A 15,198-nucleotide genomic window follows, 5' to 3' on the forward strand; every position below is an offset into this window, starting at 1 on the left:
GTATTTATTGATTGTATCTTATTTTACCAAATTTTATCCTTTATACTTAATGCACCCCTGGTCAGAGACAAACAAAATTTCGGTTATTCTATTTGTTGTAATTGACAATAAAGCTGACGTAGACTTTAAAAGAGGTTCCTCAAATGATTATGGCTGTGAAAGAGGTTATTGAAAAGGTTATGGTTATGAAAGAGGTTCTACTTGGGTTATGGTTATGAAAGTGGTTCCACGGGGGGGGGGGGGGGGGGGGGTATGAAAGAGGTTCTAGAAACGGTGAGGGTTATAAAAGAGGTAAACTGTACAGTGTATTTTTTACAAAGGACTTTTGTAGCGACATTAAGACTCTAATACATCTGTAATCCTTCCACGTTGCGCAGCCCTGCGGACAAAAGACTTGGGGTGTGTGGGGGGGGGGTTGGCATTCCACACACTTGGGCCCCCGGTCCAGAGCTGGAGGCCCGGAGACCTGCTGAAAAACAAGTCTGGGGTTGTTCTGGGTTTGTGCCGTTGAGCAGCTGCTCTCGGCGGGGAGCCGGGATAAACTGCCCTTGTTTCAGCAAAAACAATAAATCACAACTTTGAATGATTCGGCCGACGAGGGAGCACCGTAAACCCCTCGTCCCCAACACAAGACACAACACCCCTTCCATAACACTCACCGCCCGAATAACGATGAGAATAGCATTGTCGCACCTGCCAATCCCTATATCCTAACCCCTAGGTCCTAACCATTATCCCCAATCACAACCCCCTAGCGCCTAACCCCCAACCATAACCAAACAACCTAGCCCCGAACCCTTACCCGCTTCTCACGAGACCGCCGTCCTCGAGCATGACCTCGTGAGACTGCGGACGTCCCCGTGTCTTCATCCACGCGTTAACCGTTAATATACACTAGCGCCGCCCAATAGTAGGTCACACATTCACACAGAGTCACTCAGTGCCTGTTACTGGTTCATAGTTACTGGGTATAGTGTACACACACACACACACACACACACACACACACACACACACACACACACACACACACACACACACACACACACACACACACACACACACACACACACACACACACACACACACAGACGTAAATATGATGAAAACATTCAATTTAGAGGTTGGAAGTGTTTATTTTAAATACTTATTCCAGTAAAATACATGGTCTGTAACACGCGCACACACGCACGCACATACACACAGACTCTCTAAAAGCAGTCCCTCAGAGAAACGTACATATTTACAAAATTACATGCAATGCCAAATACTCCCTTTGTCATTACAAACCCATGTAATGACAAAGACTGGTTCGACATTAAGAAAAAAAAAAAAAAACATTTCAAGAAAAAATATGTTGTTTGGCTGGGACCCATCCAGCACATCTTGTACCAGGACTACAAGCTGCTCCCAAAGTCCTGGACCTGGTTTACAAGCTGCTCACAAAGTCCTGGACCTGGTTTACAAGCTGCTCACAAAGTCCTGGACCTGTTGGAAAAAACAAAACTTCATATAGGCGGATATCCTTATATACAGGTACCCTGTATACAAAGGCTTGGGTTAGACAGGTACCCTGTATACAAAGGCTTGGGTTAGACAGGTACCCTGTATACAAAGGCTTGGGTTAGACAGGTACCCTGTATACAAAGGCTTGGGTTAGACAGGTACCCTGTATACAAAGGCTTGGGTTAGACAGGTACCCTGTATACAAAGGCTTGGGTTAGACAGGTACCCTGTATACAAAGGCTTGGGTTAGACAGGTACCCTGTATACAAAGGCTTGGGTTAGACAGGTACCCTGTATACAAAGGCTTGGGTTAGACAGGTACCCTGTATACAAAGGCTTGGGTTAGACAGGTACCCTGTATACAAAGGCTTGGGTTAGACAGGTACCCTGTATATAAGGGGGAGGGTTAGACGGGTACCCTGTATATAAAGGCTTGGGTTAGACGGGTACCCTGTATATAAAGGCTTGGGTTAGACGGGTACCCTGTATATAAAGGCTTGGGTTAGACAGGTACCCTGTATATAAAGGCTTGGGTTAGACAGGTACCCTGTATATAAGGGGGAGGGTTAGACGGGTACCCTGTATATAAAGGCTTGGGTTAGACAGGTACCCTGTATATAAAGGCTTGGGTTAGACGGGTACCCTGTATATAAGGGGGAGGGTTAGACGGGTACCCTGTATATAAGGGGGAGGGTTAGACGGGTACCCTGTATATAAGGGGGAGGGTTAGACAGGTACCCTGTATATAAGGGGGAGGGTTAGACGGGTACCCTGTATATAAGGGGGAGGGTTAGACGGGTACCCTGTATATAAGGGGGAGGGTTAGACGGGTACCCTGTATATAAGGGGGAGGGTTAGACAGGTACCCTGTATATAAGGGGGAGGGTTAGACGGGTACCCTGTATATAAGGGGGAGGGTTAGACGGGTACCCTGTATATAAGGGGGAGGGTTAGACGGGTACCCTGTATATAAGGGGGAGGGTTAGACGGGTACCCTGTATATAAGGGGGAGGGTTAGACGGGTACCCTGTATATAAGGGGGAGGGTTAGACGGGTACCCTGTATATAAGGGGGAGGGTTAGACGGGTACCCTGTATATAAGGGGGAGGGTTAGACGGGTACCCTGTATATAAGGGGGAGGGTTAGACGGGTACCCTGTATATAAGGGGGAGGGTTAGACGGGTACCCTGTGTATAAGGGGGAGGGTTAGACGGGTACCCTGTATATAAGGGGGAGGGTTAGACGGGTACCCTGTATATAATACGGATGGGTCCGAATATTCGGTTATTCGTTCCTGAGGGTCAAAGCCGATTTTTATCATTCCGACCGTTAATATTTTTTCCCATTCCAATGAACAAGAGTTAACGGATGGAACTAATGTTCGACTCCTCGAAGGGGATTATCCCGCTTATTCCATGGTCACTTGCCAAAGAAAATAAATTAAGACCATTTACCATTTATATTTTCATGCGTTTTACAATCCAAATATAAAGTATTTCACAAGCCATAATTTTGTTTCCCTGGTAACGCCTGAGGGTTTGACTAATACCTGGAACAATCTTTACCCTCCCGTAAGGTTCTTATGCAATCCATAGATACTCTATAGGGTCTATAGCAGGGGTCTTCAATTAAAATCGAACAAGGTCCAGTTACTAAAAATTCCTTCCAAGAAAGGTCCGAACCTACCACGTCCTAATAGCCTTCTTTTGTCAAATACAATCAACACGGCATATTACCTTATCATTTCAGATGTATTTATTTTCAATTTCCAAATAGCTTACTTTTAACCATGAAAGACTAGTAAGACAAAGTAACGCATATTAACATTTCAAGTAAACAAAACAGGTACATTAGGCCTGCAATTCAAACAAACATAAAAAGCGCATAAGGCCTACATGTGAAGTAAGCAGAACAGGAACAGTAGGCCTACACTTCAAATAAACACAAAGTGCATTAGGCCTACATTTCAAGTAAGCAAAACAGGTACACCAGACCTACATTTCAAATAAAAACAAAAAGAGCATTAGGCCTTCACGTCAAGTAAGCAAAACAGTGTCTCAAGTGGTGTTAGACCCAACAGGTCCTCACAGATCTCTTTCTTGTCTTGATGAAACAACGCACAAACCAAAAGCTGGGCATTATCCGTTACATCTGAAGACTCATCAATGGCTAAGGATGGGGCACTCTGAACAGCCGCATGAAGCTGTGACAGAGTGCGTCATCTGATAACATTTCGGATTTTCTGGTTGTCGTTGCAGCTCACATTGGGATTTGCTTTATTTTTTCACACAATTCATCCCTTTGTTTACCTTCAAGTAACATCTCGGCAGCGGCGTTCAAGCACTCCTTCACAACAGTCGTGTCACTGAAAGTTTTTTTATGTTACCCCAAAATCCATGCAATTTTAAGTGAGCATTCAGTTGCACGTTGCTGGCCTGTAAATGAGTGTGTGAAGACACGTGTAGACCTCTCATACTGAGCTCTCAGCTCGGATATTTTCCACGCTCTTACTTCTGATTTCTGGGGATACTTTTCCTCGAAGGATCCGTGTTTGGATTCGTAAAGATCATTGCTTTTTGCTGTTTTTATGCTGTACTACAGACTATTCTGCCTTTCAATTAGTATTTCAGTGAGAAATGATTTTACTAACATAATCATGCTTTGTATAGTGAAATCATAAAAAATAAAAATAAAAAAAAAAATATAAATATTTTATTTTATTATTATTTTAAATTGGTCATGGGTCCGGATAGGAACGTCACTTGGTCCGCTGCGGACCGCGGCCCGCCGTTTGGAGATGCCTGGTCTATAGCATATAACTACGCTTTCTGATGACAGTTTAATGCATTTTTCACTATTTACCAGCTCTCGTTTTGAAGGCTGAACAGACAATTTGACTGGAACTACTTAGCAGGAAGTTGTTATTTTGTGTTTAAGTGATTTCTTGCCGATGATCCATGGCTGCCTTTGTGAATGTCGGCACACATCGAATAATCGATTATTCGTTCATACCACCCACTGATTATACGAACATGAAAATGTTGAGTTAATCACATCCCTAAGAAATAAGGGTGAGGGTTAGACGGGTACGCTGTATATTAGGGTGAGGGTCCCTTTAACAAAAAAATAAAGAGTGAGAAACCTGAAGCATGAAAGATGAAGACTTTATTGTTACTCGCGAACAAGTAAGAACAAAGCCGGGTGGGTTTGACAAAGAGCTGGAGGGCTCCTCCCTTTGCCCACATGTCATCCATTACCTCATTCCATACAGTCGCTCCCATATACGGTGGTCTCCTGTACATACAGTACCAGGTTCCAAAGTTACATTGATTCTAGCAGTAGCGAGTGAAGCGGAAGATCGAAGAAAGAAGGAAAGAGAGAGACAGACAGTGAGAGAGAGAGACAGACAGACAGACAGAAAGAGAGAGAGAGAGAGAGAGAAAGTAAGTTGCTAAAATGTGTCGCTACATGACCACCAGTGTTAAAAACCCTCTGAGCCCAATCATTTTATTGTATCTATAAACCGCAACCTCCGTGACGTTTTTCCTCTAGTATTGTGTGTGTGTAGGCCTATGTGTGTGTGTGCGTGTTGTCGCTCTTTTTTGGGATCACTCATAGCCTTTACAGGAGCTTATATCCAGTCAGGAATTTGTAGCCTAGGTATTTTCGGGAACTTTGAAAAATGAATCCATACTGTTAGATCCGATGTTGTTCTTTATTGCCATATAAAATCTGTTTTCATCGCGTATTTTAGTTAGGGATTTATGCTAATCGCCTGTAAGCATGTGGTCATTAGCATAAATGCAGGGAAAAAACCTAAGGACTTCTTATAAGATCATGAATAGTTTCTATTATGTATAACTTATATTTATTTTATGATTTTCTCATCACTTTTTGACTCCCAAGACTAAGAAGAAGTGTTTTAAGCAATAACAAGCTTAATCAATTTGCCTTTTTTGTGTCATATCAATAAAGTGAGTCTGTGTTCTTTTCAAATTTTAGTTAGGTTTATAATTTAAAAAGATGTGTTTTGCCCATTGTTGCAGGAGATTTCATTTTTGAACAAAGTGTCTTATGTAAAAAAACAGTTATGCTTTGGGCATAGCAACCATGTTTAGTGTTTAAGCATTAGGCAAAAATCTGTAAATAAATTGTGCAAATTATATTTGCGTTGTGGCATTTTTTGTTTAAATATTACAATACAAAAATATAAAAATCTGTAAATGAAGACACAAAAGGCAAAGTTACAACACCAATAATCCCATCTACAGTAATACACAGGACTGTTTGAATAGGATTTAAGTAGGAATGCGCGATATAAACGATATACGATATAAACGATAAAAAATGGCCTACGATAGAGATTTTAGTTATATTGCTCTATCGCGATAATGTATGTTTGACGCGATCTATCCATGACTCGCGAAATATAAAGAGCCACGAGCTGCAACCGTCTGCAACGCATCGTCCGCGACCCACGAATTTTAAAAAGAGCCACGAGCTGCAACCAGCTGCATCGCATCATCCGCGACACGCGAAATTTAAAGAGCCACGAGCTGCAACCGGCTGCAACGCATCGTCCGCGACCCGCGGAATTTAAAGAGCCATGAGCTCCAACCGGCTTCAACGCATCATCGTCATCTAAGTAAATATGGCTGAAAGCGAAACGGAGGAGCTGGTGATTGCTCTCATTTCAAAATTATATGCGTTCATTTTGCACTAATTGTTTTATGTTTTAATAGCAAGTATCTGTGCACACACTTGGAAGATTTTTCTTTATTTAAAATAGCCATGCCTAATACTGGACGTATTTCCCTAATTCACAGTATCAGTTTCTTTATTAACAAGACACCACCAATTTTTATTTCATTAAGAGAAGTATGTCATTACACAGAAGATTTTTCTTTTTTAAAGTCTCTGCAGCTACAACATTATGTTGTATGATTAGTTTTGCACAATAAATGTTCTCAAAACGACATACATTTAGCAGTTTAGCTTTCCTTAGAGTCTATGTAACCTGTTCTGAAATGGTTCTATTATGATTTATATATCGTGATATATATCGTTATCGCAATAGGTTGCATGTATATCGCAATATGGATTTTAGGCCATATCGCCCATCCCTAGATTTAAGTGCATATTCTCCTCTCAAAGTGCACCAGATTCATGCATTCCAATGTAAAGGGTACAAAAAAAATTCGGCCGGGGGGTCATGCCCCCGGACCCCCCTAGAGGGTTCAAGGAGCCACACCACCGCTGCTGAAAAAAATCCTGCGGGAAAACACTGAGTACGCTCTCATACCGCTAACCAGTTCTCCCTGTTCTCCTCTGGGCCAACGGCCTGCGTGTTACCACGTGTGGCGCACATATGGAACATGCCAGTGACACACATAAAGCATGTCAAAACCTGGGGTTTGCTCCATATGCCGGCCACATTCGTTCACCTCGGTTCCTGGAAGCGATAATGGTGGGAATACGAGGCTGTGCTTAAAAAGGTGAGAGGTGTCATGTTCACTCAATCTTTTCTCTACACTTATTAGCTTCAGGGGGGCACATCACTCAATTTTCAGTGAGTTACTCAGGTGAGTGCCAGGAGATGGTGTTTGGTACTCACCCCACACGTGGCTTTTTTTTTTTCATAACGTCTGATGTTATGAAACCTCCCCAGTTTCACAAAAGGAGATCCCATTTTCAGTGCACAACTTCTTAAGCACAGCAGTGTTTCTTTGCTCCACCCTTTTTGTAAATAAAACTGCAGCAGCTTGACCACGGAGCGATTGAATGTCTCACAGTAACGAACGTTGGGATCAGCTGATTTTGCGTAGTTCTCCAGTGCGTGCGCTAGGGGTGTGCACGTGTAACTGGTTAGTAAATCATAACCGTTTAGGAAAAATCTGTAAACGAAAACCGAAAATAATAATAATCACCGCACCATTGTTTCAATGGGAATCGCGACGGCCAATACTTTCAACATAAAGTTCACATATTTATAATTTGAAATTCGTCCCAGCCTTTATACCACAGATACTATAGGGTCTAGACTATATAGCATACAACCGCGTTTTCTGATTACAGTTTAATGTAACAGTAAGCTGACAACATCCTAATAGGCTCTGTGCACAACTCTAGAAGCGAACTTCCGGTGTCGCCGGGTGTCGGCATACTAGTTTCCGGTCTACTTCCCGTATCAGTTACCACGGCAACTATAAATAGTAAAAAGATGGAAAACCCAACCAAACAACGGAAATTTAATGTTGGAAGACTTCACAAGCTTCAACGGAGTGAAGGCGGATCAAACCAACACTGCTGTGTACCGTTGTGCTCAGCTTCCAGCCGGTAACACGGGCTGGTGTGTGGGAGCGAAGAGAGAGACCGGCGAGTCCCGAGCCTTGCTCCGACCCCCGAAGAGCCTGAGCTACCCGTTCCGATGGTCTTAGACCATGAGTACAGTGCTACTAGTACAGTGTGTGTTGACCGTGAGCACTACAGTGCTATACAGAAAGAGACATTTTAGTGGAGTTTGAGGCAATGCGAAGCTGGTGTGTTTGTGTCTGTGTGCGGCTCGCGTGCCTGCACTGTGTTGGGGCCGCGGTGGGCGCTCTCGGCTGGAGCTTTCTGCGTGTTGTGGTGGCTGACGAGGAAAGTGCGCTTGTGTGTACATTTGTGCTGTTTTTTTTAATTATACATGTTTGTATTGATTATTTGATTAAACATATGACCTCAGCTAAATCCCCCCACGGACACTGTTATAAAAGAAACAGGCGTATAACGGTTTGTTTATAACGGTTGGTTTATCGCTAGCTTTAACATACACTCAAGCTGTGAGGCTTCTCTGATTTCTTCATGGACCTGTGGCACAATGCTCTGATAATCACCTCCGATGTTCCCTTATCTTTGCTAGACACTAAAAAATGGACACACGTTGGTACAGTTAGTACAACAACGGACAGTTAAGTGTTTTAAATACAGAAAAAAAATGTTGTCGCTAACAAATGTTCACTAAAAAGCCGGTAGTCTGTTACCTACCCTCAAAGTTACGCAAATAACTCGAAATATAGAGCTTAAATCCTTTTTCCCGCTTGCTTGTAGGGGCAAGGGAACTAGCACCAACAATGCGGTGAACATCGTTAACATTTATTGTCGGTAGGTCTTGGAGACATCTAGAAAAGCCAGACATGTTCACGCTATGGACTGGGTCAGTAAGTATACCGGAAACTAGAATGCCGACACCGTCAGTTGACTTCCGGGTTCTAGTGCACAGAGCCTATTAACACCGCAACTGCAAATTAACCACACGGAGATAACCATGGCAACCGGTCAAACACATTTTCTTTTTGCGATCATTCTGCTCGCGCATCCGCCGTGTTGATAAACAAATAAAAAATAATAATATAGCGCGACTGCGGTCCACAAAAATAAATAAATAAATCACTAATTAATAACAAACGGTTGACCGTGTACACGAAAAAAAAAGGGGTTGTGTTCACACCCCTAGCGTGCGGGGCACGTTCGAGCTCATGAGGGCACATTTCAGTGCACTCGTCATTGGTTACGAGCCAAGGCACATCTTGGAGATACTTTTCGGAAAAAACTATTTTCTTCTGCTCCGGCCCCGTTTGCCTTTTGTTCTTTACAGTTGGCGAGACGCCGCAGTTGACAAGAAACACGCATAGTATGGTTTCGATTGCCTGACTGTTAGTTACACAAAAGCGTGGTAGTGACACAAGTGACGTTGCACGTCCCTGATTATGGCCGCGCATGCGTACCCGTTATGTGCACCCCTGATTATATTCATTTATTACACGGCTCGTATCGATGCTTTGGAATGCTCCGTTCACTTGCATGGGCCTTCCCGACTGTGTAATAAGCGGGATAATGTATACAACGCCGGTCCTTATCGAAAATAAGCCCAGACAGTGGAAACGAAACGAAGCAAGACCGCTTCGTTTCGGTGTCCTGTTCGCCCTGTCGGGGCTTATTTTCCCGATAATGACCGGCGTTCTATACATAATCCCTCACATGTATAGGCATGATAATAATTACATATAATCATTAAATGTAAGTGTACAATTTGTACACAGTGTACAAAGTGTATTTTTTTTTTCACAATGTCTTGTTTTTTTAAACGATTTATGATGACTATATGCTCTGTAAGGTGACCTTGGGTGTCTTGAAAGGCGCCTCTAAATTAAATGTATTATTATTATTATTATTATTACTACAATTCTCCCATAAGGGTTAGACAGGTACGCTGTATATAAGGGTTGGGGTTAGACAAGTACCCTGTATATTAGGGGTGAGACAGGTAACCTGTATATAATAGGCGAGGGTTAGACGGGTACCCTGTATATAAGGCTGAGGGTTAAGCTGCGTTCACACAAAAAGCGAGGGGGCGACGCGACTCCAGACAAAGTCCGCGTAGAGACGCGTATCAGGCAACTTTTGGGCATGAAGGCCCTGGTACGGACGAGCGCGTTCACAAGGATTGAGTATCGCAACACGACGCGACACGTTGTTGCTCGAGCTCAAATATTTGAACTTTCATTCGGCGTTCACTCCTTGAGTGACGTAACGTAACAGCCAATCAGAGTTCAACTGGCCAACCGTTCCCTGCGGAGTGAACCGTAGCATTGAGGAGAAAGGGATGTTGCCGCTTGAAACTCCCGGAGCTCTATATCTTAATATTATATTATATAACATTTATATCCATACAATAACGCCATTAATACAAATTGGCACACACTCTTTTTCTTTTTTTTTTCTCACTTTGATTTTGAACGGTTAGGCCCACAGAATGTCAACTTTCATATCAGAAATCGTTTTTGGTTCCACTTACTTTACATTAGATTACACTTGCAGTAAGTGACAGCTTGTTTACAATTCCAAAATCTGTGACACTTCTTATTTGAATTTAACTACAGTTGTAGTAACTGTTGGTGTACAAAAATACTAATTAACTGCCTGTTTACAATTCCCAAATCAGTGGTGTTCCATAAGTTTCATATTCAACCCACACTGAGTGAGTCAATAAAACTCCCTCAAGATCACTTGGTCTAGTTTTTGCTTATTAACTGCATTTGGTATGAAGATAATGTGTCATTCCATTTGATAATCTCATTTAACTTCAATTGGACTGTTTTTAAAATATAATTTTAAAAGTGCAATAAATCGCGAGTTAACTCAACAATACTATGCGATTAATCGTTATTAAAACTTTTAATCGTTGCCCGGCCCTAAATATAATATATAATATCACGGCCAAAAGCTGTGTCCGCCTCCCGATGTCTGATATTATGAATAGACTGCTGTCTACTGTCTCTGGTACTTCCACAACAACTCAACTTCCTCACGCACACGGGACTAAATTTGCGTGATACAATTTTCGCAAATCACAACCACGACCTCAAGCGACCAGCGTCATGTTTGGTGTTAACGCCCCGTGCCCACTACCTCCGTCAGTTGACCGTTGCCCATTGATTTTGAATGGGGACGGACGCGCAATGCATTGTGGATCCGTCCGTTCAGTTGGAGCGTTCGCCACCGTCAGAAAGTTGAAAAATGTTCAACTTTTTCGGCAGCGACGGTTCCGTCATCCAATCAGATCGCGTATGCAAATTTAAGCACTGTGACGCGACTCGGGCTCTGACGATACTGGAAAGCGGGAAAGCGCGTCATCTTGCCTCGCAACAAGCAGGAAGAAGCGGGAAGAACCCGGCGAAGCGATTTGATTGGCTGACGGATGCCTCTGCAAAGACTACTCCCCCATCCGTCAGCCACGCCGTCCCACGTCCGTTGACTGACGGTGCAGTGGGCACGAGGCGTAACGCAGAGATAGACAGGTACCCTGTATATTAGGGTGAGGGTTAGACAGGTACCCTGTATATTAGGGTGAGGGTTAGACAGGTACCCTGTATATAAGGGGGAGGGTTAGACGGGTACCCTGTATATTAGGGTGAGGGTGAGACAGGCAGCCTGTGTATAATAAAGATGACTGACCTTGTCCAAGATGGCTTCTTGTTTGATTCGGTCGTTTTTAAAATCCTCATCTGCGTCCACAACGAGGATGGGGACGTCATTCATGAACGCAAACTCCTGGCTGACACACAGACACACACACATTAATACCACACACACACACACACACACACACACACAGTACTGCAGTAGTACTCACTTGGGGTCCCGGTGGTACAGCCAGGCATCGTGTTTCTGGTGAAGTTCTTCCAGGTACTCCAGAGGAACGTCCTGCTCCTCCTCCCGCGAACGCATCTGCAGCCTCTGCATGCACTTCTACACACACACACACACACACACACACACACACACACACACACACACACACACACACATTAATAGTCTATAATAAACCAACATGAAAATACTTTAATAATAATCTGTAATAATTTGACCTGGGGGGATTTAAATAGTCTGTAATAATCAGACATAAAGAGACTTTAATAATCTGTAATAATTTGACCTTGAGAGACTTTAATAATCTTTAAGAATTTGTCCTTGGGAGACTTTAATAGTCTGTAATAATCTGACATGAGGAGACTTTAATAATCTGTAATAATCTGACCTGGGGCTGGGCTCGGAGGTAGATGATCCCGTCCAGATGGATCATGGGGAGGAACTGGGAGAGCAGCCAGGTATGCTGATCCTGGTAGACACTCCACTCTTCCGAGGTCAGGTTCCCTGACTCATAGTGACTAGACGCAAACACATACCTGAGAGACAGACAGACAGGCAGATGGTGACAGACAGACAGACAGGGACACAGTCAGAGAGGGACAGAGAGAGCGCACGAGAAGGGAGGATGTGACAATATATTATGTTTATGAGACAGCCAGGTTACCGGTCGCTAGAATGATAGACAAGACGGAAGGGCAACCTGACGCTGTCGACAGACAGACGGGTACCTGTCGCTGTAGACTGATCTCTCGTAGCAGACGACAGGTTTTTCAGCCAGCTTGAGAGACGGAGGTTGCAGCTGGGCACGAATCCGACTGAGAAACGCATAACTCTACAGACAGACAGGCAGGTAGAGAGAGACGGGTGGAAAGACTTACAAATGGGTGGAGACAGCTGTTTACTGAAGGCACTTCAAGTTGAAGCGTTCCAATTCTGTCTGTGTGTGTGTGTGTGTGTGTGTGTGTGTGTGTGTGTGTGTGTGTGTGTGTGTGTGTGTGTGTGTGTGTGTGTGTGTGTGTGTGTGTGTGTGTTACCTGGAAGGTGTAGGACCACCTGCGGGGATCAGTGTACATCATCTGGAGAATATTTCCTCCACTCTTCTGGGAGGAACTCAGGTCCTGACACACACACACACACACACACACACACACACACACACACACACACACACACACACACACACACACACACACACACACACACACACCATTAGTGTACCTGTTAGAGGGTTAAGATGCTATCTATAACAGGTGTCATATCTATAACGGATTCTTGGACATACACACATGCACATTAGTGTACCTGGTAGAGGCTATAGACGCTGTATATGACGGGTATTCACTATGAAGGTACCTGGTTAACGTCGTCTGCTTTGTTCTGGAGGCTGCACCACTTCCCAATGGGCTCAGGAACCACTTCCCAGTCCTCCAACCGCTCGCCCAACACACGCACCAGTGTGGATTTACCTGCAGCTACACACACACACACACACACACACACACACACACACACACACACACACACATTAATACCACAAACAAATACACACATTAATACCACACACACACACACACACAGACACACTCACCAAACACAAACACTAAAGCAGTGCTTTCAGAGCAACATTTACATATTTAAACCATGCGAGTGGTCCCTGGTCCTAGCCTCCATTCTGACCCACGCCACTCCACAATTCCCGAGTTTCTTCTCCACGCTACAGCTTGCTACTGCCTCACTACAAGGGAACCCCAGCTTCCACTACACTCAATCCTGATCGTTGTTTCTCCGTCTCCTCCACGGTAGTATTTACTTTATATTACATTATAGTTCGCTCTTTGTCAGGTATGAGTTAATTTATAAGTTCAGGTACAAGTCCTCTAATTTATGCTTGTGACACTGCGTGCCTGGGGTCTAGTATAAGTTGGTTCATTATGAGTTAAAGTTAAGGTGAGTTTAGTCCATGTTATTAATAATTAGGTGAGCTTACCGATGTTTCCCTCTATGGATATCTTCTTGCACCTCTTCTCTTCTCTGCGGTTTGAATCCGGTGTGAAACATCTCTTTGGAGGTGTCGCCATTCTGATCGGTATAGTGTCACTAATTGTAAATTGAACGTTGATTTCGTGTTTTCCACTTTTAAAGGAAAAGCTCTTTTTACTCTTCTTCCCGCTCCGCACATCAATCAAAGGTAGCGCCAAAAAAAATCGTCACTTCCCGGAAGTGATCCACTCCCGTGTTCGGGAAAGTTTTACTGTTATGTTATTTTACTATTTTACAGTACAAGTAATACTAATATAACTAATAGTCAAAGTAATATGATAAATATTGTTACTCTATAACTATCACTATTACTCATATTACTTTGACTAATATAATTAATCATAGTAATATAAGTTATAGTAATATCTATCATTATGTTTAGGGGTAAGGGTTAGGTTAGGGAGATAGTCATGGAGGTTTGGGGTCAGGGTAAGGGTTAGGGCGATGGTCTTTTGGTCATCCCATCCACCAAAAGATCAGTTGGTAAGAGAGCATTTGCCTCTCGTGCCCCATATTTATGGAATAACCTACACCAACATATCAGGGAAGCAGGGTCTGTGGATGCTTTTAAATCTAAGTTTAAGACATTTTTGTTCTCAAAACACTATGGAGTGTAAACTGTTGTTGTTGTTGTCTTAAGTCATTATTGTTGTTGTCCAAAATAATTATTTGTTTAAAAGACATTTTGTTTTTAGGAATGTGTTGACGTTGTTCTTTATCTAGAAGTGTTCTGAGACCATTTCGATTGTAAGACTTCACTTTAAATAATAAATGGATTGATTGAGGGTCATGAAGGTTTAGGGTTAGGGTAAAGCGAGATGGTCATGAAGGTTTAGGGTTAGGGTAAAGCGAGATGGTCATGAAGGTTTAGGGTTAGGGTAAAGCGAGATGGTCATGAAGGTTTAGGGTTAGGGTAAGCGAGATGGTCATGAGGGTAAGCGAGATGGTGATGGGGGGCTAGGGTAAGGGATGTGGGTTCTCTTCATGAAGTTACATTGTTGGGCCATGGCTCAGCAAGGAGCATACTGACCCCAGCCGGCACATGTTTGTCTCCCACTGCTAACACTTCTAGAGGTTCAAGGATTTGTGGTCGACTTTAATCCTCCATGACTGGATATGTGAATATCCAGTGCTGCCCTCTTGAGCTCACTTCGTGAACGGTTCCCCTGTTGATGCTATTTGCTACTGGTGCATATATATATAACATATATTTATGTTCCTGTACCAGATTTATTGATTGGGTTTTTTGATAGGGACCATGCATATTTATGAACATTGTTGTTTAAAAATAACCATGTAAATAGCCAGAATTAGTAACAAATAATTTAATTTCATCTGAAGTCCCTAGGTGGATGGATTTGCTTGCTGCATCTAAAGCTTCCTTGGGTCCTATAAAAGTTGCTATATCTATTAAAAGTTATTATCATGTTACTACAATTATCAGATATGATTTGACAAAGC

The 15,198-nt window shown here is 43.1% G+C and overlaps 1 protein-coding gene across 3 annotated transcripts; it reads right to left on the reverse strand.

Moving 5' to 3' along the window:
• Positions 1 to 1,116: 1,116 nt before the first annotated feature.
• On the reverse strand, positions 1,117 to 13,929 carry LOC132462045 (deoxycytidine kinase 2-like). Of its 3 annotated transcripts, none has more exons than XM_060057602.1 (8): positions 13,685 to 13,929; positions 13,051 to 13,169; positions 12,732 to 12,815; positions 12,426 to 12,529; positions 12,086 to 12,233; positions 11,681 to 11,796; positions 11,503 to 11,602; positions 1,117 to 1,488 (listed from the first exon to the last, which is right to left on the reverse strand). In XM_060057602.1, the coding sequence occupies exons 1-8, from the start codon at positions 13,773 to 13,775 to the stop codon at positions 1,462 to 1,464; spliced, it is 789 nt and encodes a 262-aa protein (XP_059913585.1). In that variant the 5' UTR covers positions 13,776 to 13,929; the 3' UTR covers positions 1,117 to 1,461. The 3 variants fall into 3 exon arrangements, with proteins under 3 accessions (XP_059913585.1, XP_059913587.1, XP_059913586.1); XM_060057604.1 differs by having other exon boundaries at positions 1,117 to 1,424; positions 13,685 to 13,912; XM_060057603.1 differs by having other exon boundaries at positions 1,117 to 1,456; positions 13,685 to 13,911.
• Between the last annotated feature and the right edge of the window lie 1,269 nt (positions 13,930 to 15,198).

Source organism: Gadus macrocephalus, chromosome 7 (assembly GCF_031168955.1).
Source record: "Gadus macrocephalus chromosome 7, ASM3116895v1".
Taxonomy (NCBI): Eukaryota; Metazoa; Chordata; class Actinopteri; order Gadiformes; family Gadidae; genus Gadus; species Gadus macrocephalus.

Bases quoted from the DNA above. Each gene is read 5' to 3' on its own strand.
- LOC132462045 (XM_060057602.1), bottom strand. From the start codon at position 13,775: ATGGCGACACCTCCAAAGAGATGTTTCACACCGGATTCAAACCGCAGA. The intron at 11,603-11,680 runs GTGAGTACTACT...TCTGTGTGTCAG, and splicing joins CTGTACCACCGGGACCCCAA to CCAGGAGTTTGCGTTCATGA. The intron at 1,489-11,502 runs GTCAGTCATCTT...TTTTTCCAACAG, and splicing joins AAGAAGCCATCTTGGACAAG to GTCCAGGACTTTGTGAGCAG.